The sequence below is a fragment of the Arvicanthis niloticus genome, chromosome 14, assembly GCF_011762505.2.
Source record: "Arvicanthis niloticus isolate mArvNil1 chromosome 14, mArvNil1.pat.X, whole genome shotgun sequence".
NCBI lineage: Eukaryota > Metazoa > Chordata > Mammalia > Rodentia > Muridae > Arvicanthis > Arvicanthis niloticus.
The window spans coordinates 75,451,842-75,479,594 of NC_047671.1; the positions used below are offsets into that span (position 1 = coordinate 75,451,842).

The 27,753-nt window shown below is 35.6% G+C and overlaps 1 protein-coding gene across 2 annotated transcripts in view; it reads left to right on the forward strand.

Annotated features, from left to right (window-relative positions):
• The window catches only part of Rock1 (Rho associated coiled-coil containing protein kinase 1), a 109,214-nt gene that overhangs the window by 34,541 nt on the left and 46,920 nt on the right, over positions 1-27,753 (forward strand). For both annotated transcript variants that reach the window (XM_034517779.2, XM_034517780.2), the window contains exons 3-10: positions 2,387-2,487; positions 2,981-3,118; positions 7,125-7,300; positions 8,779-8,863; positions 10,840-10,984; positions 11,499-11,637; positions 13,664-13,755; positions 26,182-26,341. In XM_034517779.2, coding sequence (XP_034373670.1) covers positions 2,387-2,487; positions 2,981-3,118; positions 7,125-7,300; positions 8,779-8,863; positions 10,840-10,984; positions 11,499-11,637; positions 13,664-13,755; positions 26,182-26,341 — 1,036 coding nt within the window. The remainder of the gene's footprint in view (positions 1-2,386; positions 2,488-2,980; positions 3,119-7,124; positions 7,301-8,778; positions 8,864-10,839; positions 10,985-11,498; positions 11,638-13,663; positions 13,756-26,181; positions 26,342-27,753) is intronic.

Sequence of the window (27,753 nt, forward strand, 5' to 3'; positions counted from 1 at the left end):
TATTCTCTTTCTATTTGGTTTCCTTTTTCTCGAACCACAGCCCAAGATGACCTTGAATTCACAACAGTGCTCTGTCTCACTCTCTTGAAAGCTAGCATTCTATGTGTGAGCCACAACCTCCAACTTAATTTTACTACTTTATTGCTTTTGTAATATTTATTAAGTATGTCCATGTATTATATTTTATAAATGGAAACATTAGCTAGGAGAGAAATAAGTGAAGTCAAATGAAAGTAAAAACTTAAACTGACATTTTAAACTTAAATTTTAATTTGTATAGCTTTTTTGGAAAATTAAGCTAGAGAAAAATGCAAGAAAAGTATAGTAATAATAGAACAAAAATTGAACAAATCATATGTACTGATAAGTAAAAATCACAGATAAGGAGGAGTTTCTACCAGTAGTACAAAAATTATTGTATTTTGTGATATTGGTGTATTAATAAGGGAAATGTATATATTATTAAAGGCAGAAAAACAATGAAATAAAATTTATATTCATAAATATCATGTGAAAGAAATTTACCTCAGTAAATAAAGCCTATAATTTAGATTTTATTGTTTTGTATGTGCATATTCAATTTCCTAGTTTTATTTGTTGAAATGTAGTCTCTTTTCTAGTCTATGTTTTGGGATGTGTATAAGTAACTTTTATTCACCTAATGTAATTGTCATCTCCAAGGCTTAATGCCTCAGTCCGCTAACCTAGTCCTAGTCCTAGAAGCTTCTAGCCTTTGTACATTCTAGGCCTAGAACGTTTCAGCCTTTAATATTTACTGATGAATAAGCTCACCCCTTTTCGTTCTTTCTGAACTCTGACTGACTGGCTCAACTCAGCTATTCTGGCTTCTCTTTAGCCCTCTGATTGAATTACTCTGCTTGGGGTCATACTAACTATGGCATTATGTTCTAATCTTCTGGCTCCTTCTCATTCTCTCTCTCTCTCTCCCCTTCTCCCTCTCCTTTTCCCTCTCCCCCTCTCTCTCTGTCTCCCTCCCTACCCCCCCCCCCCCGTGTGTGTCTCTCTGTCTCTCTAGTCCTGGTAAAACTGCTGTGGTTGAGTCTGTGTGGATTTATTTTGGGGTCCTCTATTCCATTGGTCTTTGTACTTGCAGTACTATGACTTGGGAAATTATTAAATATATTTATCCTTGAATGGAAATTTATTAACATTGCATATGTCTGTTGGTCATAACCTACACAAATATTTTAATTTGAACATTTTAACAGAAAGGCAAGAATATTATAGCTACTTTCATTAGGAACTAGAACTTTAATATAATAGTCTTATGTGTGTAGACAGCATTGAAATGGGAAGCTTTTCCATGCAATCGCATTCCAGTGTTGACCCATAGGGATTAAAAAATAGCCCTATTTGAATCTATGACCAAATTAGGAGATAACTATCCAGGGGGAGATTTGTAAATTATCATCATCTGTAGCATGACAGGATAATATAAATAATTGCATTGATTCCCCACTGCATGTTTTAAATTAAAGTCTACCTTCAGATTAATGCTGTAAGTTTAAAGATTGCCAGTTAGAAATTTAATTTTTATTCCTTAGTACATGTGCCTTTGATATATTGAATTTGGTTTTTGGGGGATGGTGGTATAGGGTTATTTTGTGTGGCCCTGGCTGTCCTGGAATTTACTCTAGTTCAGGCTGGCCTCAGACTCACAGAGATCTGCTTCTGCCTCTGGAGTACTAGGATTAAAGGCCTGTACCACCACCCCAGCCAGAATTTATATATTTGTTAAAGGATCATCATAAATGATTTCACATAAACAGCATAAACAGAAATTTTTATTTTGTTGGTATAAAACATCTACCTAAGTTTTCTTAATACAATGACATATTTACCTAAAATACCAGAAATCAATCATTATTGTTGTTGTTGCTATTATTATTATTACTACTACTGCAGCATTTATATTTAGCTTGAGGATGTAGTTCAGTTGGTAAACACACTTGCCTAGCATAGACGGAGCCCTGGGTTTCAGTATCATGTAAATGTAGGGTGCATGAGATACTTTCTTTAAAAAATAAAAGCACAACAGTTTTTGTGTTTAAAACTTTGTTATTAGATTTTTATAAACATTTTTGGTATGATAGTAAAATTACAGAATTTGAAACAATTCTTAGCATATTAAGTATTTCTATATTATAACTTCAAATTTAACATCTATCAGTTATTTCAAGTGATTGAGTACTGGGGCTTAAGCTGAGGACTAAAAGAGGCAAGTGTTTCACCATTGATCTGCATCCCAGCCCTAATTTATAATGAAGTGGGGGTTTTTTAATTGTGTTTTTGAGTAATTTGATTGTAAAATAAGTAGTGTTCGTTATAATAATGCCTTAGTGACATAATTATATTTTTCATACAGATAAAGACACAATAAATAAAATTAGAGATTTGCGGATGAAAGCTGAAGATTATGAAGTAGTAAAGGTAATCGGCAGAGGTGCATTTGGAGAAGTTCAATTGGTAGGTTACCTTACTCAGATTTTTTTAATAAAACAACTTTTTTTTCAAGTGAAAAAACACTACCCCATTTAACATAATATTTGGGAAAATAATTGTTTTCATAGAACTGTTTCTTTAAATGGCCCTGACATTTTTGCCTAGGAATAGATATCAAAGTAGTAGGAAAGTGTTTTCCCAAGCGTTTCAGTAAGCATCTCATGTCTCACAGAAAAAAAACCTTTGCTCCTAATTCTATGTAGAATGCTATGGAATAAAGTTTTATGAACAGGGCAACATACATGATGGGACAGACTGGCAAATACAGGAACCAGAAGGTTTGTTGATTTATTTTTTTTAATTGTGATCTGGTAATTAAAGTCTTTACCTAATTGTGATAAGCAGAAGAGAAGAAACAGAAATAGCTAAATTATTAAATATTAAAGTCATGTAGTAAGTTGGTCAATGCAACATTGAGCTTTATATGTTAACTAATGGTTTATTTTCACTTTTAAAGGTAAGGCATAAATCCACCAGGAAGGTTTACGCTATGAAGCTTCTCAGCAAATTTGAAATGATTAAGAGATCTGATTCTGCTTTTTTCTGGGAAGAAAGGGACATCATGGCGTTTGCCAATAGTCCTTGGGTTGTTCAGGTATGATTTTCATTTTTTTTAATGCTGTACTAGTTTGTAAAAATGTATCTGAGAAATTTATTTTTTAGAACAGTAATAACTTAGTGGTTATAAAATTGTCATTATTTTTAAAGTCATAAAATTTGTTGAATTATGTTTAGAAAATTCAGAACAAAATAATTTTTTGTAGAATTTAATTTGCTTTAAGGGACATATTCTACATTAACTTTCATAATGATATTTTTTGTGTATAAACATGAGGTCCTCTTAGTTTAACTGCCTAGTTATACAAATGTGTTGTTTCTTATTGAAATAAAACTAAGGGGAAATCAGAAGATTGAGTTTCACTAAGTCAACAAATATCCTGTGTTGGCCTTATGTTTTTAGTACCAAGGAACATATACTCTAAGGTCAACATGGTATAGCACAGCCATGCTATACCATTAATGTGGAGGGTCTGGAGTTCCAGGCAAGACCTTATTTCCAAAGGAAATGACATAAATTGTAGTAGTATTGACAACCATTAGCCAAATTATTTAATATTCATGGGCTGTGTAATTTCCTTGCTTATAAATATGAAATAGTCTTTAAAATATTTTGATTGTTTTTAAATTTCAGACAGGATCTTATGCTAGGCCACTAGCTATATAGCTAAGGGGAGGTAGCTTGGAATCCTACTTCTACTTTCTGAGTGCTGAGATAATAGGTGCGTGTACTTCTGCCTAATAGATAATTTTAATTGTGAAATAAAGTCCCCACTAAATTATTCTGAGTTTTCCACATCTGCTTTAATTAGAGTACCTCTATTTCTTTTCATCTTTGATTTTGAAGTCTTTTTAAACTAAGCTAGATCATTTCCAAATTTCTAACATGTATTTTATTGTTTACTTACAGTATATATTGAAGACTAAATAAGCATTGCAATAAAGGGATTTGGAATGTATGTGCCTGAGTGTATATATGTGTACCACATGCTTGCAGGAACCCATGGAGACCAGAAAACAACATTGGAGCTCCTAGAACTGGAGTTACAGATGGTTGTGAGCTACCATGTGTGTGTGTGTGTGTGTGTTGGAAACCCAAGTTTATTTGCTCTGCAAGGAGCAACAAGTGCTTATAACCACTGAACCATCTCTTTAGCTTCCCACATTTTAAACTTGAAGTCTTCATTTTTTTTATTACCTGTGTATATCAGGATTCCTCAGCTTTAGTATTTGTATGCCAGATAATGCTTTTTATCCTCTACCCCACCCCCTGGTAAGGTGGTTTTCTATATAGGTCAGGCCAGCCTCAAACTAGGTCATTAAAGGCATGTGCTACCATATTTGACCTTAGATAATTTTTTATTATGAAGAACTATTGAACTACTTACTTTTCTGTTTCTATGATAAAACACCATGAGTAAGCAACTCATAGCTGGAAGGTTTGTTTTGGTTTATGGTTCCAGAGGGATGAGTCCATCATATTATGGTGGGAAGGCATGGCAGCAGGTGGGAATGGTGGCTGGAGGAAAAGGTGAGGGCTCATATCTCGAACTACAAACACAAAGCAGTTTTGAACAAGCTAGAAATGATGGGTGCTATTAAATTTTCTAAACCTTCCAGGGACATACTTCTAACAAGGCCACACATCCTAAGCTATTCCAAATGGCCATCAACTGGTCAAACTGTTCAGAATACATGAACTATAGAGGGCATTCTCATTCAAACCACTACAGTTATCCTATGTATTATTTCTATTACTAGTGTGTTTATGACATTTGAGAACATCCTTATTTTCTATCTAGAATATACCAGTGACAACTCTTTCCCATTCCACATACTAATTGTGACAACTAAAACTGCATTTAAACATTGTTGAATATTCCTTGAATGGTAGGGAACAAGAGAGCAGGGAGGCAGTATTGCCTTTGGTTGATAACTTCTGATAATTGTATGTTTAGTATTCTATCTGTCAAAGATTAAAATATTTATGTCATAATTGTTCAATTTGCAATTTAGCTACCTTAGAGTTTTAATTTTGTTTTACTTATTACACTGTATATAAATAGGGTAAACGACCACCAGAATAACAATGCTTCTTTAATTATGATGCTTAAGTGAAAGTTTTTACATTAGTCTGGGACAGTCATGAAATGATACTTCTATTTCTTATCCTTACTCCAAAATTTAGTTTAGTTTTGTTTTTTTTTTAATTTAATGAAATATGTGGATGTGTGTGTGCCCACATACACAGGTGCATGTGTATTTGTTGAAGCAGAATGAGAACTGTAAGTGCCATTTGTCTACCTCTTTTGAAACAGGATCTCTCATTGGTGTGAAGTGCACCTATTAATTGATACTGGCTGGCCAGAAAGTCCCAACTATCCTGTCTCCATCTCTCCAGTGTTGAGATTACAAGTGAATGCCAGCACACCCTGCATTTTCACATGGGTTCTAGGGATCAAACTCAGGTCCTTGTATTTGTAAAGGCAAGTGCTTTACCAGCTGAGCTATCTTGTCCTTGTGTAGTTTTTAAATTAGTAGTGGGACTGCCGAGACTGCTCAGTGTGGAAAAGCGTTTGTTCTTGGGAGCATGAAGACCTAATTAAGTTCAAATCCCCAGCATCAATGTCAGCAGTTAAGAGCACTACTGGCTTCTCTTTCACAGGACCCAGGTTTGGTTCCAAGCATCCACATGGCAGCTCACAACCATCTATAATTCTAGTTCCAAGGGATCTCTTGTTCTTTTCTGGCCTCCATAGACAATAGGCATGCATTTTATGCACAGGTTAATTTCAGACAAAATCTATATGCATAAAATAAAAATTAAGGGGGCTGGAGAGATGGCTCAGCGGTTAAGAGCACTGACTGTCTTTCAGAGGTCCTGAGTTCAATTCCCAGCAATCACATGGTGGCTCACAACCATCTGTAATAGAATCTGATGCCCTCTTCTGATGTGTCTGAGAGAGTGACGGTGTTCTCACATACATAAAATAAATAAATCTAAAAAAATAAAATAAAAAGTTAAGAAGGAAAAAGAGCTTGAATATAGCTGCATGTTTCTGTACTCCCAGCAGTAGGGGACAGAAACAGGCAGATCCTAAGAACTTGTTGGCCAATGGAACAGAAAGCTTCTTGTTCAGAGGGAAACTTTGTCTCAATGCCATAAGGCAGAGTGAGAGAGGAAGATATCCAGTGTCATGGTCTGACCTCAGCATTAGCATACTTAACCTGAATCTACCACCACACACATAGCACATAAACATACAACATAAGTGAAATAATTTAAAATAAACATATAACTAAAATGATTTAAACACTGTTGAGAAAATGAAACATGAAGGCTTTAGGAAATCTGTATACATCTGGTGTTGTTGTTCCCTGGGGTTTGCTTTTAGTTTTGTTCTAAACTTGTATTTACTTAAAGTTTGTTTTTAAACTTCAGCCCTGAACACATAATAGATTAATGCTTGGTATTCTCGACAGTTTCTTGCTAATGATTTGGTTCCCCCCCCCCTTTTTTTTTGGTTTTTGGTTTTTGGTTTTTGGTTTTTGGTTTTTGGTTTTTGGTTTTTGGTTTTTCGAGACAGGGTTTCTCTGTATAGCCCTGGCTGTCCTGGAACTCACTCTGTAGGCCAGGCTGGCCTTGAACTCAGAAATCCGCCTGCCTCTGCCTCCCAAGAGCAGGGATAAAAGGCATGCGCCACCACTGCCCAGCGATTTGGTCCCCTTTTAACAGTCGAGAAAGACTATTTTTGTTAGACATCCCAAGTTAGAGGTTAATGATTGATTATTTTGTTTACTAGAAATTTGGTAAAACTGTGCCAGCTATCAGACATCCAGATACTAGCTGAGTAGTAGGTTAGTAAGTAAAAACAGTTTAGTTCCTAATACTCTTGTAGAAGCGATTACAGTCAGTCAGAAACATGGAGAGAGGCTAAGCAGCTAATGCACTACAGTAATCATTTACAGCTGTATCTTTGGCAGGTTTTATATGAAAACAAAATGTAGCAAAAATCATTCTAATTGTTCTTTTAATTTTGTAGCTTTTTTATGCATTCCAAGATGACCGGTATCTCTACATGGTGATGGAGTACATGCCTGGTGGGGACCTTGTAAACCTGATGAGCAACTATGATGTACCTGAAAAGTGGGCCCGATTCTACACTGCAGAAGTAGTTCTTGCATTGGATGCAATCCATTCCATGGGTTTTATTCATAGGTAAAGTTAGCAATTCTTTCAGTTTCTTAGTTTTTGAAAGGGGTAGTTGTTGGAAGAAAATGTAAACGTCACTTAGCATTTTCTACTTCCAATCTACCTAATTTTCTCCCCTGTAACACAGATGGCATTTTAGAATTGTAGTGTATTTAGATTAATCTTGTTATAAATAATATCCTTTAATAATCTTAGTCTAATACCTTGTACATATTGTACATTAAAAAATAAAATTGTAAAGTGATTTCTAAAAGTTGTGTGATGAACATTTTGTTGCCATATTATACGTAATAGGTTTGTTCTGTTTTACACATGTATATAAAGTATTTTCATCATACTTACCACATATGACCCTTTCATGTCCCCCTCCTACTCATATTCCTGTACTCAGTCAATCTCTCTCATACTTTAATATCTTTTTACACCCCTCTGACTTCTCCAGTATCCATACTATATATAGACTGTCATGGTCTTCCTATATGGAATCCCTTAAAAATGAAAAAATAAAGACAAATAACTAATTAAATTTTATATTACACGTAGAAAACTTTTGTATCTTTAAAAAATTGTTTATCTTAGTAGGTTCTCTACAGAATTATTTGTGTCTAAATTTACTCCCAAGCGCAAGGTCATGAAACCATTCTAGGATGTCCCTAAGTTGCATGAAAATATTATTTCATATTTGGGGGATTTAAATCATGAACTACTTCTCTCATATAAAATATAAGCAAACATCACTTTAACTGAGGTCACTTATAGGAGTGAGGTTGAGGGATTATTTTCAAGAACATAAGCACGTACAGTGGCAACGTCACTGAAGAAAGTTTTTCATTCTCCAGGCAAACATTAACTACCAGTAGCTCCTTAGAGGATTAAGGCTGAGATTTGTTTTAAATACAATTTATTAAAGTAATGAATAATTAAAAATACATTCATTGTAATTTAATTGATTCTGAAAACACCCCTTGAGTCTTATGTGCAGCTACTGTGCTACACATCTGGGATCCCAAATGTAAGTGAGTTAGATTCTGTCCTGGGTCATTCAGATAATCTCTTATTAAAATGTTTTGTCTGACATTTATGTTTAGATGATACGTATTTTTGTGCTTAATCTCTCAAATTACTCATTTTCTTACCATCAAACTGTAGCTCAGGCCTTTAACCCGAGCACTTGAGAGGCAGAGGCAGGCAGATCTCTGAGTTAGAGACCAGTCTGTTCTATAGTTCCAGGACAGCCAGGGCTATACAGAGAAAGCTTTTCTCGAAAAACAAACAACTAAACCAAACTGTGCCTTTAAAAGGAAAAAAAAAAAAAAAAAAAAGAAGCCAATATGTAAAGGAATGTATTGATGTCCTCAAGACTCTAGGTGTGGATAAGGGAGCACATGTAGCTAGTTAGGAGGATCTTAGTAACTGCTTCATACCTTTTATCAAAGTCTGATCTGTTTTAGCAATATTTTGTTGTTTGTTTTTCCCTCCCTCAGAGATGTAAAGCCTGATAACATGCTGCTGGATAAGTCTGGACATTTGAAGTTAGCAGATTTTGGTACTTGTATGAAGATGAATAAGGTTAACTTTAAAATTCTAATTTTGTTTTCTAATTCCAGATAGTATTTCTTTAGAAAGTGCTATTAAGCATTCACTAAACATGGGGGCTAGAAAGATAGCTCAGTCGTTAAGGGCACTGGCTGTTCAATCTTCAGCAACTACATGCTCACAACCACCTAGCAGGTGTATATGCAGATAGAACACTCACATGTACTCATAGACATAAAAATAAATAAAACTTTCTTTTTTTTTTTTTTAAAGACTTCACTAACCAGCTGGATGGTGGTGGTGCTCACCTTTGATCCCAGCCTTTGGGTGGCAGAGGCAGGTGGCCCTCTGAATTGAAGGCCAGCCTGGTTTACAGAGTTCCAAAACAGCCAAGGCTACACAGAAACCTGTCTCAGAAAACAAAACAAACAAAAGAATTCACTAATCATATCTGGATTTGTCCAGAATCAATGTATTTGTTGTTCTTAACACCATAGTTTCAGTGTTGTATTCATAACTAGTCAGTAGTTTACCCTCTCTATTTAGGGTAAATGTAGATTTCCAGATTGACTAGCACTTTAATCACAACTCAGTCATATGCATTACTGGTAACTAGAAATGGAATCGGTGTAAATGTCACTGTTAAAATTAAGAATGTCATAAAAGTTAGATTTAGATGTCTTAGAAATGTTTTATGAAGACTTTAGTTGTCTTAACATATAAATTTTGTCACTTAGTTTAAAAGTGGATTGTAAGAGAAATATATTGACTGTATAATTACACATGCAGCTGAGAGAGGGAAACACTGCCTTTTTTCTTTGGTTGGAAAGGCTCATGTATTTCACAACAGAATAGCTAGAAATGTGTAGTTGTTTTGAAAGCTATATTGATTAAAAGGAAACATTACATACAAACTAGTGTGTCCCCATTTATTTTTAATTCACTTGCACTAATAAAGTAGGTAAAACAAATAATTTTGGAAGAGGACATTAAAATGTGGCTCTGATAGTTTACTTCGAGTTAACACTGTCAAGTCCTTTGCCTTATGTACTGCTCCATTTCATATCTGTACAGTTAGCTTTTGTGTATTTTTATCACAGTTTCTAGCATAGTTAAATCAGTCTCAGATATTTTGGTTAAAAATAATGAAATCATATTTATATGCACTAAAATGATTTGTTATGTAGTCTCAATCTGTTTGCCTTGATTTTATTTCTATTTTTATTTTATTACTATGCAGTCATTATATTAGCAGTTAGAGTAAGAAATGGGGGCATCTAGTGAGTACTATAAAACAAAAACATGAATTTGTGCACTCACTGATATTTATATAACTATGTTGTATATGCAGTCTATATGTATGATTTACATTTAGGATTTTTCAAGTTTGCACTTTGAAAATATTTTTGTTAGCATACAGAAGTGAGTTTTATTGTGCTGTTTCTATGTGTTATCCTTTGTATTCATCTGCAGCATCCTGTGCTTCCTTATTGGTCCACCGTCTGTGGATAGTGTGGTTTTCATGTTAGATGTATTCCATTATCATCATTCTTTGCTTCCCTTGCCTTCTTTATTCTCATGGTCTCTTTTCTGCCTTGACGTTGCACATAGGTAGATGTGTGTGTGTGTGTGTGTGTGTGTGTGTGTGTGTGTGTGCGCGCGCGCACATGAGCTTAAACCTAGATTCAACATGTGAGAGAAGGAATGCATTTATGCATTTGTGTTTGTAAGTCTGACTTACTTTGCTTTACATGACTTCTAGATAATTCATTTCCCTGAAGAGGCCATGATTTCATCTTTTTATATAGCTGGATAAATTTCATTGTTTATTATTGCATTGTTTCTACTCGTCTATTGATGGATTTCTAGACTGTCTCTGTTTCTTAGCAATTATGAATAATGTGTTAACTTTTGATAAGGTATTTGTAACACAGTTCTTTGGGTTATATTAAGAAGAAAACCATTGAAAATGATTTTAAGTTCTAATCCAGGCTTGCTGCTTCTTTTAGGAAGGTATGGTACGATGTGATACAGCAGTGGGAACACCTGATTATATTTCACCTGAAGTATTAAAATCCCAAGGTGGCGATGGCTATTATGGACGAGAGTGTGATTGGTGGTCAGTTGGGGTATTTTTATATGAAATGCTTGTAGGTGAGTAAAGGAGAGTTTTGTTTTAGTTTTGTGTGTGTGCGTGCGTGTGTATGTGCACGCACGCGCACGCACACTTTAATATTTTATGTGTATGGGTATTTTATCTGATGTTTGTCTGTGTACCACATGCATGCCTAGTGTCTGCACAGTCCAGAAGAAGGTGGGGATCAGAACCTGGGTCCTGTGTAGCAGCAAGTGGTCTTAAGGCATCTCTCTAACTCCTGTTTTTGTTTTAAGTATCTAATGTTTTTCATCCCAAACCCACCACTTGGCTTTCTCTCATATAATACTTATAATATTAAATTTATAGGAAATGATCAAAAATCTCTAACCTGTTTTGTCTCTTTTAAAAGCTGTTTATAGGCTAATTTTGTGATGTGTTCATTTTTCTATATTAAGTGTATACTTTTAGTTTAACACATATGTATTTTTTTTTAACCAGATAACTGATTCTTCCTTTAAAATTTGTAAATGTATTTCTTTGGTTTTCTTTTTTTCTGTCAATATTTTTCAGGTGATACACCTTTTTATGCAGATTCTTTGGTTGGGACTTACAGTAAAATTATGAACCATAAAAATTCACTTACTTTCCCTGATGATAATGACATATCAAAAGAGGCAAAAAATCTCATTTGTGCCTTTCTTACGGACAGGTAAATAATTTCGACACTGAGTTTGCGTTTATCATTACAGTGTGCGTGCTCATGCCCCAGCATACAAGTTAGCCCTTCTCTCAGATCCAGCTTGTCAGGCTCCCGCAGTGTGCACCTTTCCTGCTCAGCCGTCTCATCAGCATATACACTGCTTTAAGTTCTAAGGCATTCTCATTTTGCTGCTCAGTTTTTAAGGTTTATACTTGACTTCTCTTGGTGTTTGAACTATTAGGATATAAAAGCCAGTGTCTTGAAAGTTTATTATAATAAAGCCTGATACAAGGTTAGGGTATTCTGGTGCAGTCAGCTGATGGCCAAATAATTTTTTCTTTTGTTTTGTTTTTTTAACTTGGTTAATTATCAGACTTATGATTATTGAATTCTAGGGTTGTTTGTTTGTTTGTTTCTTCCAACACAGCCAGGACTCTGTGTGAACTCACTTTGTAAATCAGACTGGCCTTGAATTCACAGAGACAACGTGCTTCTGTCTCCCAAGTGCTGGGGTTAACATTACCTGATACCACATCCACCTAGTTTCTCTTTCCCCCTTTCTTTTTATTCTTGATGCATTAAAACCTCTGAAATTTGGGTGCATGTTTCATCACTGATTTACACTAATGGAATGCATGTTTCCCTTAGTTATGCAAAAGTGATGACACTCCTTCAATTTATGACAGTTTTGATTTAGTAATTTATAGTATTTAAATGAGTGCCTTTCATGTAGACATAGCTGCAACAAGTGCTCATGAATGTATGTATTCTTGAATTTAAAAACTGGAACATTGCATACACTTTTGTAGTTACTGTAATATTTATGTTGCAGTGCTGGAAATTGAATCCAGGATTTAATTCTTTTTAATTTATGTATTAATTAATTAAAAACAAAAAGCAGAATCAAATGACTTAAGATTATGTTTAATGTTAATCATATGTTGTTAATTAATTAGTAGCAGAAGCCCAGTACTTGTAAGTATATTTCAGTTTGAGGATAACTTTATTTAAAATTAATTTATCCTCAGGATGTGGTTTGGAGCTCAAAAGGCACATTTTTGGATTTTTACATTTTAATATAAGGAACTATCTTGTGCTGTGTATTTGGTGCTAGCTATGTAGGAATTAACAAGTTACATGACATCTGCTTCAAGTAATCTCATAGTTCTCTTGTGAGAAAATAGACATTATGCAGTAGTAATTACAGTGAGGTGTAAGCACTGTGTGCCAGACAATTTGCCCTGAAAATGAGTCAGTAAAAGCTGCTAACCAAGTGTTATACACACAAAGCAATGTTTTTAACTTTTGAAAAATTGGGATTTGATAGTATTCCAGTTAAGCTCTGATAGATAACATTTGGCACCATGTCCCCATTTTCAGTTCTGTTGAAGGCAAGTTCATGATGCTTTCCAAAAAGGAGTTAGTGATGGTTTTGGGTTTTGTTTCTGTTCATTTTAAGATGGAAATAAATGACCGTTTGGCTGCAGGCTGAACCCAGGACTCTAAATGCTGTGTCACTGACTATAGTTTTAGAATGGCTCCAGCTGATCTTGAGCTGTCAGTCCTCCTGCTTCTCTACACACACTATCAGGCTGCAGTCATTTTTCCCATGCCCTGATTTGCTGGGATCAGGTTTTAATTTATAAAAATGCTGAATAATTTTTGAAAATAAGATGAAAATTAAGATTTTAAATGTTTATGGAATTTTTGGTAGAATTTGGTGTGGATTAAAGTCGTTTACACAAAACATTTACCATGAGCTTTAAAAACAATTAAAAGTCATTGTGTTTGACTCATAGAAGCCTGTTCATCTGATTTTATTAACATTAGAAAATAGGAACAAGTCTGTGCTTTATGTATTTTTTTTAAGTTTTATTAAAAAAATTCTTTTAAGGTCAGTCTGTGCTTTATTTTCTGAAAATTTTGCTAATAGATTTTGTAGGTGACAGGACTGCTCAGGTTTCGTGTTCTGTCATCAAGAAATCTATATAAGTTATAATAAGATCTTAAATGATTACTTTTTCCCTCAATTTAGAGAAGTGAGATTGGGCAGAAATGGTGTAGAAGAAATCAAACGTCATCTCTTCTTCAAAAATGATCAGTGGGCTTGGGAAACGCTTCGAGACAGTAAGTCCTATTTTCCCTGGATGGTCAAGAGTTCTTGAAAGTAGTTAGAGTAAGTTGAAAGTGCCTTGCAAAATATTTGCGTATGGTTGATGAAAATAAATTTGTAACTTCCCTAAAGCTAGTTAAAAAGAACATTTAATAATTCTGGAGAACTCTGTGGAGCTGTGGCCCTCCTGTCCCTTGCAAAACATACCACACTGATGGAGGTGGCGCTGAGCTGAGTCACAGTTAATATGTGAGCATCTTTGAGCTGCTCTTCATTTAGGTTTAGTTTGGTTTTTTGTTTGTTTGGTTGGTTTTTGGTTTTTGGTTTTTGGTTTTTGGTTTTTTCGAGACAGGGTTTCTCTGTGTAGTCCTGGCTGTCCTGGAGCTCATTCTGTAGACCAGGCTGGCCTCCAACTCAGAAATCTGCCTGCCTCTGCCTCCCAAGTGCTGGGATTAAAGGCGTGCGCCACCACCGCCCGGCTAGTTATTTCTGTAAGAAAATGTTAAGTAGGAACAAATGGACGAGTTTTTGTCCTATTTAAATTAAAACTTAAGTTGTAAGGTGGCTGTGTTACTGCTAAGTCCAGAATATAACTCAGTTTTATTTACGTTTACATTGGAACTTGTGCTATACTTGATTAGGGCTTTGCAGAATGCAGTTAGGAAGTAAAAACAGTATGCTAGAATTTTTTTTTTTATTAGATATTTTATTTACACTTCAGATGCCATCCCCTTTCCCCATCCCCCCCCCTTAGAAAACCCCTATCCCATGCCCCCTTTTCCTTTTTGCATTTATACATTTTTTTTTAAATAATGTTAATCATAAGCGTTATAAGTTTGGAATTGTTCAATCAGAGGTGTAACCCACTGACCAACCTAGATATAACAACTATCTTTGACTGGTGGAGATACATGAATATCTGCCTCCCTGTCTCCCCCCTCTTTCTCTCTTTCATCACCTAGCTTCTCCTCTCCTTCTTCTTCTCCTCTTCTTACTCCTTTTCTTCCTCTCAGTACTCCTCCTACCTTAGCTCCTCCTACACATCACCCTTCCTGTTAAAATGAAACTTTTCTCTCAAAATACAATTAGAGCATAATTATGCCAATTTGTACCAGTGAGGTACAGGATAGTCCTAATACCCTGTCCATCCTTTTGTTGACTAACCAGCACCTCTGTCATCTATCCTAACTAAAACATTTAGTTCTGAACCTGGCTTTAGGATGAATGTCAGCTGACGACCATCCACTCAAATCTTTTCTCTTACGGTAAATAGCTATAAGTTTTCAACCCCGTCAGAAATCCAGAATGACTGAGTTAACTATAATTGTGGGAAGCACAAAGCATAGCTTCTAAAACTTAGCCAATTTATAGAGACCTCTGAACACCTGAAAAGCCCCTATACTACCGAACGTTGGAGCATCAAATCTTCAGCCTTCTGGCCCAGAATCATCTGACAGACCTTGGTGATGCAGGATTATTAAGGACTGATTACTCTGTCTAGGCAGATATAATCAGTCGACTATTGTGCATGTGTGTCCTTTTCTGGATAGTAATTTGTCTGTAGATGGAGAGAGGCAATTCTTGCCTAGTGGCTGTTACCACACAACTGGAGTAACTCCAAGGATGCTCCATTTCTTCTTAGAATCCACGACAGGAAGCTGTCAGGAGCAGACAGGTCTCTAATCAATATGAACATTAATATATAAATATTTGTAGCGTCAGTTCTATGGACTTCTGATGTTTTGAAAACCAACTATCCATGTAAGGTAACCTGGACTGTTGTCTGTTCACTCCTCTCAGCTATTTCTAAATAAAATATGGAAAGCACCCTAACAATAAACTCAAAAATATGAATTTGCTATAGTCCCTTAACTCATAGGTTAACCGTCCCAAATCAGTTAAAAAGGTTAAAAAAGGGCTGGGTCCAGGCATTGTATTCCTAAATGTGTTACACAGGCACAATGCCCATGAGCGTATCAATATTCATCTCATTTATATATTAATAAGAGGCTCGTACCAATGAAAACCTTAAATTTAAGATCAAAGTAAATTTTGTACCATTTAAGAAATTATAACTTCATTTTGATAATAATTATACAGATTTCTACCAATAGGTTATGGCTATGCAATAAGTCCTAGCTAATCCCTCCTGTTCCAACAAAACCACTACTTGTCCCTAGAAAGACAGACCATTATTAACCACATTAGTCCCCAAGCTCAGGGAATAGGGGCGCTGACTCTTCTTTAACTTCTTCAAGCTGATTAAGAGCGTTGAGATTTTAGAAGAGGGGCAGGGGGGGGGGAAGAGTAAGTTGATAAGCCTCTGATGCTGTGTCTTCACTGCATCCAGATGGAATTCCAGGACATCAGAGGTTACGGCAGGTCTGCTCAGTATGCTTGATGAGTAGATACACTAAGGCTGTGTATTCTGCAATATACAATTCTCAGAACAAGTTTTAGTATCAAGAAAAAAAAATTTTCCACCCCCAGGGGGCTGACATTTTTTTTAAAGATGTTGGTTCTGACGAATTTTTTTTCGCTTGTTAAAATTGGTTGTAGTATTTACGTTTCAGATTTTATCCCCTTAGCCTACTTCCTCCCACCACCCAGAAACCTCCTATCCCATCCCCCTCCTCATGCTTCTATGAGGCAGTGACCTCACCTACCCCCCCTCACTATATACCCTCCCTGCCCTCACATTCCCCCCCCACACTGTGTGTTCATTTTTTTTTTTTTAATGGGACCAAGAAACTCCTCTCCCACCTATGTCCGACAAGGCCATCCTCCCCTACATATACCTCTGGAGTCTTGGGTCCCTCCCTATGTGTTCCCAGGCTGGTGGTTTAGACCCTGGGGGGCTCTGGTTGTTTGGTATTGTTGCTTTCCACCTGGGGTCAGTAGCCCTTTCTGCTCCTTCAGTCCTCTCACTAAGTTCTCCATTGGGAAACCCCTGATCATATCAGTGGTTAATTGTGAACATTGTCCTCTGAGTGTGTTAATCTTTGGCTGACCTCTAAGGAGACAGCTATATCATGTTCCTCACATTATGCACTTCCAGCCATCCACATCAGTGTCTAGCTTAGGTGGCTGTACATGGGGTGAATACCCAGGTGGAATGGTCTCCTGATGGCCCCTCCTTCAGTTTCTGTTCCATGTTTTGTTTCCCTATTTGCTCCCTTGAGCATTTTTGTTTCTCGTTCTTAGTAGAACTGAGGCATCCCCTCTTGGTCTTCCTTCTTCATGAGCTTCATGTGGTCTGTGGGTTGAGTCTTCGCTAATCCAAGCTTTTGGGCTAACATCCTTGGAGATATGTTTGTGTAACTATCTTCTTTTGGGGTTTTTGGAAGATTACTTTCTTGCTTTTTCTAGGTGGTAGTTTCCCTCCTTGTGTTGGAGTTTTCCACCAATTATTCTTTGAAGTGCTGGATTTGTGTTGAGATACTGTGTAAATTTGGATTTGTCATGGAATATTTTGGTTTCTCCATCAATAATGATTTGAGAGTTTTGCTGGGTATAGTAGTCTGGGCTGGCATTTGTGTTCTCTTAGGGTCTGTATGATATCGGTCTAGGATCTTCTGGCTTTTATGGTCTCTGGTGAGAAGTCTGGTGTAATTCTGATAGGTCTGCCTTTATATGTTACTTTGCCTTTTTCCCTTACTGCTTTTAGTATTTTTTCTTTGTTTTGTACATTTGATGTTTTGACTATTATATGGCGGGAAGTATTTCTTTTCTGGTCTAAACTATTTGAAGTTCTGTAAGCTTCTTGTATATTTATGGACATCTCTTTCTTTAGGTTAGGGAAGTTTTCCTCTATAATTTTGTTGAGGATATTTACTGGTCCTTTTAGTTGGGTGTCTTCCCCCTCATCTATACCTATTATCCTTAGGTTTGGCCTTCTCATTGTGTCTTGGATTTCTTGTATATTTTGGGTTAGTAGCTTTTTGTAGTTTGCATTTTCTTTGACAGTTGTGTCAATGTTTTCCATGGTATCTTCTGCACATGACATTCTCTCTTCCATCTCTTGTATTCTGTTGGTAATACTTGTGTCTATGACTCCTGATCTTTTTTTTAGGTTTTCTATCTCCAGGGTATTGTCCCTTTGTGATTTCTTTATTGTTTATACTTCCATTTTTAGATCCTGCATGGTTCTGTTTAATTCCTTTTCCCGTTTGGTTGCATTTTCTTGCAATTCCTTAAGGGATTTTTGTGTTTCCTCTTTAAGGGTTTCTATCTACCAGTGCTCTCCTTAAGTTCTTTGAGAGTGTTATTTATGTCTTTCTTAAAGCCCTCTATCATCATCATGAGAAGTGATTTTAATTCTGATTCCTGCTTTTCTGGTGTGATGGAGTGTTCAGGGTTTGCTCTGATGAGGGAGCTGAGTTCTGATGATGCCATGTAACTTTGGTTTCTGTTGCTTATGTTCTTGCTCTTGCCTTTTGCCATCTGGTTAACTCTAGTGCTGCCTGTACTTGCTGTCTCTGACTGAAGCCTGTCTTTCTAGTTATCTAGCTTGTGTCTGATCTCCTAGGGGTCCAGATGTCTCTGTGATCTTTTCCAGCTGCACTGATTACAGTGGTACCTCTAGGATGCCTCAGGATATGGTGCCTCCAAGGTAGTAGTCCAGCTAGGTGTCTGCTGTTCTGGGTGCAGTGTCTCCTCTAGAATATCTCAGGATATGTTGTCTGAAGCTCTGAGTTCATTTGTTCCTCTGTGGCTCTGGATTGAGTGGACCTTCCAGTATGTCTCAGGTGGAATCCGGGGTCCACACAACAGCAGACCTGGCAGAGGTCTGATCCAGGCCTCAGATCTGAGAACTAGTTTCTAAGACACTGCCCAAGTTAGAGCGCCTGGGATCCCTGCTTCCTCTGGATTCTTGGAGGTTGGGGACAGAGCTGCCGTCCAATATCTGCTCAGTGCTCTGGCCCAGACCGGAAGGAGTATGCTAGAATTTAATTTTCAGTCATTACAGAAAATTTTATTTTTTATAAAACAAAGTTAAATTATAATGTGATCTGAAGAAAACTTTACATAACAGTTATAGTAAAATCATGTATATTTGTATTATAATTATGTTTATTATATGCTATATAATGTTATAATCATATTGTATGTTATCTAATCATCTATAATTAAAATATATTAAATGTATATTTCATTATATATCATAATTATATGATTATAAGATTAGTATATTGGTTTGTCGCTACCCACGTCTGACCTGCAGAATAAGGCAATGGCAGCTGTGTTCTTCAAGCGGTTTATTCAGCTATCCCTGTACAGTGGGCTTCCTCTCTCTTTCTCTTCTCTTCTCTCCCTTCCCCAGCTCCTGCAGCCCCTTATATGCATTGCCTTGATCCTATCAGCAGCTGCCACGAAGTCACTAATTGGCCACTCTCAATCACGTGAGGTGGGGTGATCGGGTAACCACACCTCTCAGTGCATACAACTCCATATATGGAGTTGTCTTTTCTCTCAAGCAATGCCTATGCCAAGAGCCACTTTGTAATGGTGAGAGTGGAGCCGCTTCCCACATTGGTTTTTTTTTTGTTTGGTTGGTTTTTTGTTTTTTGGTTTTTTTTGGGGGGGGGGGGTGTTTTTTTTTTTTTCTTCTTGTTTTTTTTTTTTTCTTTTTTTTGGTTTTTCGAGACAGGGTTTCTCTGTGTAGCCCTGGCTGTCCTGGAACTCACTCTGTAGACCAGGCTGGCCTCCAACTCAGAAATCTGCCTGCCTCTGCCTCCCAAGTGCTGGGATTAAAGGCATGCGCCACCACCGCCCGACATTATATTGTATATTAACATCAAGATGACCCAGACTTAGAAGAATAAGAATTCATCTCTTTCTATACTGAAGTTTTAGAAGTTTTTTGTTTGTTGTTTTGGTGTTTTTCATTTTTTCCTTTTTACTTTCTAAAAGAAGGATGCTGCTGCTAGCTCATCACCTATGAACAGGAATGGAAATGAGCTTTCCTGGGTAGTGTTAGGAAATTAGGATTGTGGAATTCATTGAGACAATGAGTGGTAATTCTTACTTGAAGAGAAAATTTTTAAATTAATTTTGAAGTCCATTATGTAGACTTGTTAGTTTTAGTAATGTAGTTGTCAACGATTACTAAGAGAAACAGGTACATTGCTTACAACATAGCATATATTGTTTTATACTATAAAATTACTCAAGAAGAAGGGAAAGCTAATTACTCCGGAGATCAATAAAGAAGCTGTGGCAGCAGCTTGGGAGATCTCATTAACAGTTACATCCAGTCAAGAAATGTACAACAGATAACAATAAACAGCATAATAAACCACTCTAAAAATAGGATGGTTTATATATAAATATTTATATGTAAATATATGATTATATTTATTTTATATAAAATGTTATATATATATATATATATATATATATATGCTTGAAAAATTGATACTAAGTAGATGAAGCGAGATATTTGAACCCCTTTTTGTAGGCCAAGCATGATTTTATTCCAGGTGTTGGAAGAATAACAGAGTCAAGGCAAGTTTTTCCTTGTGAAGCTCATAGTTGTTTGGAAATTGAGGTCCAAATTTATGTCATTATAATCCTATATGTCCTTAATAAAACTGCCTTTACTTATGAAAAAAGTCCATTTATGGTTTTAAATCAAGTGAACTTTATACTTAAAGATTACTACTGTCTTTGTGATTTTATTAGTATTGCTATCTCTATATTTTAATGAGCTTCTATTTTAATGAGCTTGGTTGCTGTCTGTTTCTTAGAGGGTTTTTGTTGCTGTTGGGGGTTTTTTTGTTTGTTTGTTTGTTTGTTTTTGTTTTTGTTTTTTGTTTTTTGTTTTTTGTTTTTGTAGTACTGAGAATCAAGCCCAGGATTTTATGCATTCCAAGCAAAGCACTCTACCACTGAGCCATGTGCTTGCCCTTATGGTTTTGTTATGGTCTTAGATGCAACAGACTTAGGAGCATTTTTATAGTTTTCCCTAAACTTCATTGGTTCTGCTTTGTTATTATTGAAAAACTAAAAGCTGTAGAACTTACTATCACATTTCTTCTCCTTCTTTCTTCTGGTCTTTCTTCATAGCCCACTCCTAAAATACTAAGAATGTTTTGATTTCTTCTGAACTAAACTGACTAATCTACATTATGATGATCATAACTCCTTTTAAAGATGTCCTTATTTTTATTATTTTGATGTATTCTTACATGTATGTATGTGCAACATGTGTGTGCCTGGTGCCTACAGTGACAAGAAGGTGTTGTATCCCTGGAACTGAAGTTATAGAAAGTTGTGCACTGCCAGATCACATGGGTTCTGGAAACCAAACAGGCTCCCGAAAGAGCAGCCAGTACTCTTAATGGCTAAATATCTTTACCATGTCAGTTATTAATACTTTTAATATATTTGAATTTCCATTTTCTTTAGAAAAAATTGCTCTCTTTTACTAATCTAAGTTTTATCAGTTAAATGTTTTAAAGTCATCATGACAATTAGTTTCCTAGTCAACTTGTTTTTCTTAGTTATGCACTAAGTACTTTCTCCAAGTCTCTTGAGTCTATTCACCTTTTAAAGTCATAAAAATTAAGATTACAAAATTACTTTTATATTTACTTGAGGTAGAGTTGAAGAAATAACAGGGTTGTGAGATTAAGATAAAAGACTGAATGAAGTGAAAACGCCCTTTCGCCTGAAAACCTTACCACACTACCAGCACTCTATGAGCTAGTGACAGCACAGGGCTTCATTCAGATGTAAATCTGTGTGAGGTTCATTGTAATATTATACACCATTTATTGGCTTTTTTTTCTATTTAAAATATTTAAAAGAAATGTAAGGAAGCAACATGTTGGCAGCTAAATTTTGTATGAAAGTATGCAGTCCAGTATTTATTACGTATAATGATTCTATAATAACAATAATATGGTGACCTGCAAAACATTTTCTTATTCACCATCTCATTGGAAATAAAAGACTGTCTTTGCTTAATCTTCTATTTGTAGCTGTTGAGAACTATATAAGATACTATCCTGACAGTCTTGTCTGTCTGCTCTGCTTATGTCCATATGTTTAGCAAAAAGCAAACATGTACGGTCTCTCAGAATTTTACATTTTCATGGCAAAGATTATTTATGACCTAGCTTGCAACTCTTTAAAGGTTTAGGCTTTGTTGACATTGTAATGAATTTATTTTTATTTTAAATATTTTTTTCCTTTCTTGGTGAGTAAAGTAGACATTGACAAAACTCTGTAGAGTCATATTTAACTTTTAGTCACTAGCATCACATACAGTCACGTTGCCATTCAACCATCACCATGTGGTTCTCCAAAACCTCACCATTTTAGGTTAAAAAATCTTTATTCATTAAATAGTAATTCTCCTTTCTTCTTCTCAGTTGGCCCCCAGTAAGTACTGTGTAAGTTTCTGTCTCTATGAATTAGATTATTTAGGGTATCTCCTACCTTTTTATGTCTGGCTTGTCTGACCTAGCAGACATCTGTCTGTCTCATCTTTGTTGCAGCATTGATCATAGTTAACCATTGTTTATATGTGTGTGACATTTTGTTAAATCCATTTATGAGTCATTAAACATTTAGATTTCTCTACTCTTTAGCTCTTGTTAGCTATTCTTCCACCAGTGTTTATTTTGAAATATATTTGTTATGTTACGTTATGGCTTTTTTATAACGAGTATATATGGATACTTGCAGAAATGTCTACTTGAGTAACTATCAACAAAATGCGATTGAAGAATCATTTTGCATTTCTGTTTTTAGGTTTTTTAACAACCAGCCACTACCCACTCTGATGCTGTCTCATAGTCATTTTAGTTTGCAATTTCCTAATGGCTACTGATATAACATGAAAGTTAAACACTTCCATGTTTGTTTATTGACCATCTGTATAACTTTAAATTTTTTCCTCCTTTTTAATTGGTTCAGTTTTGTATTTAATTATTTCTCTGTGGGTTTTTTAAAATCACAAACAAAAGAACAGTTAACAATAATTTTGACTTTTACATTCATCTATGTAGTTAGTTATCGTTTCCTATTTTTTCCTCATGGCTGAGATGACACTGTTGACTGTTTGCATCTTCAAGTGGTTCTTTTGTAGGTTTCCTTTATTTTGTATTCAGTTTCCTAGATGTGTATATTGATACATTTTATCAGATTTGGGGAGCTCTGGACAGTATTTCTTTAAATACTCCTTCTCCCTCTTTCCCTCCTCTTGTGCCAGATGTCTTAGATGCACATGTTGGTCAGTTGACAGTGTGTCACAATTCCTACTTTTCTCATTCAGTGCCAGGATTTCTATTTCTTTTTTTTCCACCTATCACCTGACAGTTAAGACATCATTTTCTTGCTTCCTTATAGTTGATTGTCCATAGTATCCTTTAATTTTTATACACATAAAGAAGATTTTATTATAAAATTGTATTTAGTACAAATGTTTGGAGTTCCCCAGTGGAGTTTTTTTTTTTTTCCTTCCTCCAAAAATTCCCTGTGACTGAACCATATATCCCTTTTAAGCAAAATACACGTGCTTTGTAATTTTTTGTTATGAGCTTGACACTTTGAATGTTATAGTGTTAACTCTCATAATCATATTGCTCCTCTAAAGGTTGTTGTTTATTGTGGGCTGTGAGCACTGATTTTCCAAACATGTCTCCTGCCTTGTGTGATTGCTATGATCTTTGTTCTATTAGCCTATGACGGACATTTCCCAAATACCAACATTATGAATTCCTTGATTGTTTTTTTTTCTTTGTTTCAATTGTTCTTTTTTTCTTTTAACTTTTTAAACTTTATGTGTATGTTTGCATATGTGCGTGCGAGCGTGTGTATGAATTTACGTGCGCATATCAACAAAAGCCAGAAGAGGGTATCTGATCCCTTGTAACTCAGGTTAGAAGTAGCTGTGAAGCACTTGATGAAGGTGCTGGAAATAGAACTTGGGTCTTCTGCAAGAGCAGCAAATGCTCTTGACTCTGATCCAACTCTCCAGGTCCTCTGAGTCACCTTCTTTATTAAACAACCCTTGTTTAAAGGTTATTATATTATGCATTTCTCAAGAAAGTTGCCTCTGACAGTTTTTGCCAACATAATGTTTACTGCAGTAGAGAAAGGTGTTTTTAGGATTCCTTCTTTGTTTTTTTTGATGCCCATAGGTTATTGGTTATTTATTAACAAAGCCTATATCTGATTACATTATTGATAATAAGTCAGTAAAGTAGTCCTCACCTCACTAACTAGTTCTCACGTGATTAGGTGACATTTTTATGCACAATCTTTTAAACATGGCAACTTAGAAGCAGAGATTTCAGAGTTCTCTCTGGATATCTTCCACTTACATCACAACAGTTTTCCAGAAAGAAAAGAAAAGGAAAAAGGAAAAAAGGAAAAAGAGAGAAAAACCTTGTCAGATTTTAAACTACTCTGATGAGTGGGTAAGATGGTTCATTAGGTGAAGGTGCTTGCCACCAAAGGCCTATACTGGAATTTTTTCCAGGATCCACATGAGTACTTAACAAGTTGTCCTCTGACCTTCATAATATGCCATGCCATGGACATGTATACACACATAAGTAAAGGATGATAAAATATTTTCTAAAAATTAAAATAACACCTCATAAGAAAACTGAGTCCATTGATAGTGGCAAGAGAAAATACCACACTGGTTGGCGTCTTTAACATATTACATGATAGTTTTAAAAAGAGGTTTTGAAACTTCAGAAAATTGACTGGATAAATCTGTTTTTGAGGTGTGGTAAGGGGAACTATTGTCCGTAGAATTATAAACTATTGAACAGATATCAGTAGCATTTCTCCCCCTATTCTTAATAGCTGCAAGTGCATATAGATTTTGTCAAATGTTATTTCAGTGGACAGACAATAAATTCAGATTGAAAGGTATATTGCTTTAAGAAATATTTTTACCAGGCTGGTGATGTACAGCTTTAATCCTGAGCACTCGGGAGGCAAATGTCTCAGAGAATTTGAGGCCAGCCAAGGTTGCCTCAAAAACAAAACACAAAACAGTGAGAGGAATTCCCAAAAGGAGGTGGGGGGTAAGAAAGAATGATTTTGCTGAGACCATAATTTACTTGTCAGGGAGCAGTGATTTTTTTTTTTTTTTTTTTTTTTTTAATGTACTTCTCATTTTACAAATCACACAGTTGGTGTGACTAGGGGATGGCATTATCTAGTCAGGCAGTTCTTTTGACCATGAAAGTGAAAGGCCCCCTTTTCCCTTTGTTGCTACTGTTGGTTAATGCCAACAGCTTTGTTGGGCTAGCTCTGTTGCTTTGTTTTAAAGTTGGCCAAATAGTTTCTTCTGCCTAAGATTGAACTTGATAGATTTTTCTTTTGTGTGGGTCTCAGTGATTAAAAAGAAAAATAGCACCTTTATATAAGTAAGTCAATGAAACAAGTTCAATTGGTTTGCTCATACTTATCTTTTTCTCTAAAGGAAAGTGAGGTAATTGTATCTAAGGTTTCTTGGTTGCTCTTGTCTTTACACAAAAGGCTTTATACTTTGGTTGGCTGGTTGGTTGGTTGGTTGGTTGATTGGTTGGTCCATCAGTTAGTCAGTCAGTCAGATGGATGTTTGGTTTTTTGAAACATGGTTTCTCGATGTAGCCCTGGCTGTTCTGGAGCTCACTCTGTAGACCAGGCTGGCCTTGAACTTAAATCTGCCTGCCTCTGCCTTCCTAGTGCTGGGAGTAAAGACATGCACCACCACTGCCTAGCTTTATACTTAGATATGCCCTTTTATATCATAGTTAAGCTCTAGAAGATATTAGAAACATGAATTTCACGTTGTGTTTTCTCTTTTTAGATAGAAGCCCTTTAACCACTCCCCATCACGTATCCCTTCCTCCTCTTTATTTCTAGGACAACTAAGAAATAATCTTGATTTTTGGTTTTCTCTATAGCAGATTAACAACTATAACAATCCAGTACTTAAAATGGACCTTTTTAAAAAGTATACTTTGTTAAGCTATATGTTCTGAAAATTAATGTATGCATTCCCAAATGCTTTTGAGTATTTTAAACTATGTTGTATGTTGTAGCAAATCTTAGTTTTACTTGTAGCATTCAACTTAAGCTTGAAACATCAGTAACTGCAAATATATAATTTTCATTTAATTTTGAAATCTAGTAAATCTTAGTATTGTAGAATTTAATGCATTTTATGTTGTGATTCACAAGCTATTTAGAAGCAAGAAATCATCAGTATTTAGTATGGATCCTGTTTGCTTGCTGTAGATGAAGTCTGTTTTGTTGTCCAGTTGTCTAACTAGCCCTGAACTCCTAGGCTCAGCAGTCCTGACTGACCAGCCTCTTGAGTAGCTAGTACTGTAAGTGTATGCTGCAGTGCTGGACGGCTATGTATTTGTGCCACTTTATTTGTGTACTAAGTTTGAAAAAAACAACTACTTTCTTTTTGTTTTTAGCTGTAGCACCAGTTGTGCCTGATTTAAGTAGTGACATTGATACTAGTAATTTTGATGACTTAGAAGAAGATAAAGGAGATGAAGAAACATTTCCTATTCCTAAAGCTTTTGTTGGCAATCAGCTACCTTTTGTAGGATTTACATATTATAGCAATCGTAGGTAAGTACACCAAGCAGTAATTTAGGGGTAAGTGGCAATTCTTTTATATTCACCATATTTTCTTAAAGATAACTAAATACTGTTTTTAAGTAGGTTTGATGGTATCTAAAGTTAGATCTTTTAGTATACCAATTTTCATTTTCAGTATATGTTGAGGTTTTTTTTCTTAGTCTCATTCATGTTAAGAATAGTTTTTCAAGAAAATCTATGTTGAATTATGTAGCATATCTTCAAGTGAAAGTAACAGATGAAATAATTATTTTAATACTGACATTTCAGTTACTATTTTTATTTATAAAGAGTTAACTGCTCAAAAATTTTGGAACAACATAATACATTTACTTAGCGTTTTATCACTGTATTAATGCTGCTGAAAGCCCGTAATTTTTAGGTTTTGAAAAATTAGTTTCTCCTTCCCCCTCAAAAAACAAAACATTTAATGAGCATTTTCATGAACTGTAGCATACGTTAGTACGTATAGTGTTATGTTTGACAAATAACTGTAGCCTTTTATGTTTCCATCCCCTGAGGATGGGGACAACCTACCTAAACTCTGAGTTGTCTTAAGGGAATAAAAACAGTAAAACACAATTGTGCTTTGCATGAAGTAAGCACTTAGCGTTAGCTATTCCTAACTGATAACATCTAATGTTAGCTTCTATCTTTACATGTACATAAGGTATAAGCTTAACCTTTATCATATTTCATTGTGTTGGGCATTCATCCATTCAACAGATATTTGATAATTTGTTCTTTGTCACATTGATGGTCATACTATGGTGCAGTACATGTCCAATAAGGAAAGGGATGAACTTATAATGTAAGTTCTACTTAACAGAAACAAAGTGCTAGACCAGTACCATGCAACAAAGCACTTCTGGTTTAAATCTGTGCACCTGTTACTTTTCATTGTTTTAAACTTTTATTGTTTTAAACATCAATTTCATTGTTTTAAACATCAACTTATTTTTCGTGGTATGGTTTTAAATATTTGGCTTAGAGTGATTATTAAATTTGAATATTATAACTAATTTTACGTTAACAAGTTTTACCATTTAAACCAGAACTTTCATAATGATAGATTTGGGTCTAGTGTAGAAATCAAGAAGGCAGTGTAGTCCTACCTCCTAAACTTACTTCCCCAAGATTTACTTAGAACTACGCTGGGCACTGGAGCAGCATCACTACCAGCTAGCTTACACTTGAGCTTTGACCATGAAAAAGCCTACTGTTGGGCTGGAGAGATGGCTCAGGGGTTAAGAGAACTGACTGTTCTTCCAAAAGTCCTGAGTTTATTTCCCAGCAACCACGTGGTGGCTCACAACCATCTTTAATGGGATCTAATGCCCTCTTCTGAAGACAGCTACAGTGTACTCATATAAAGGAAATAAATAAATAAGTAAGTAAGTAAG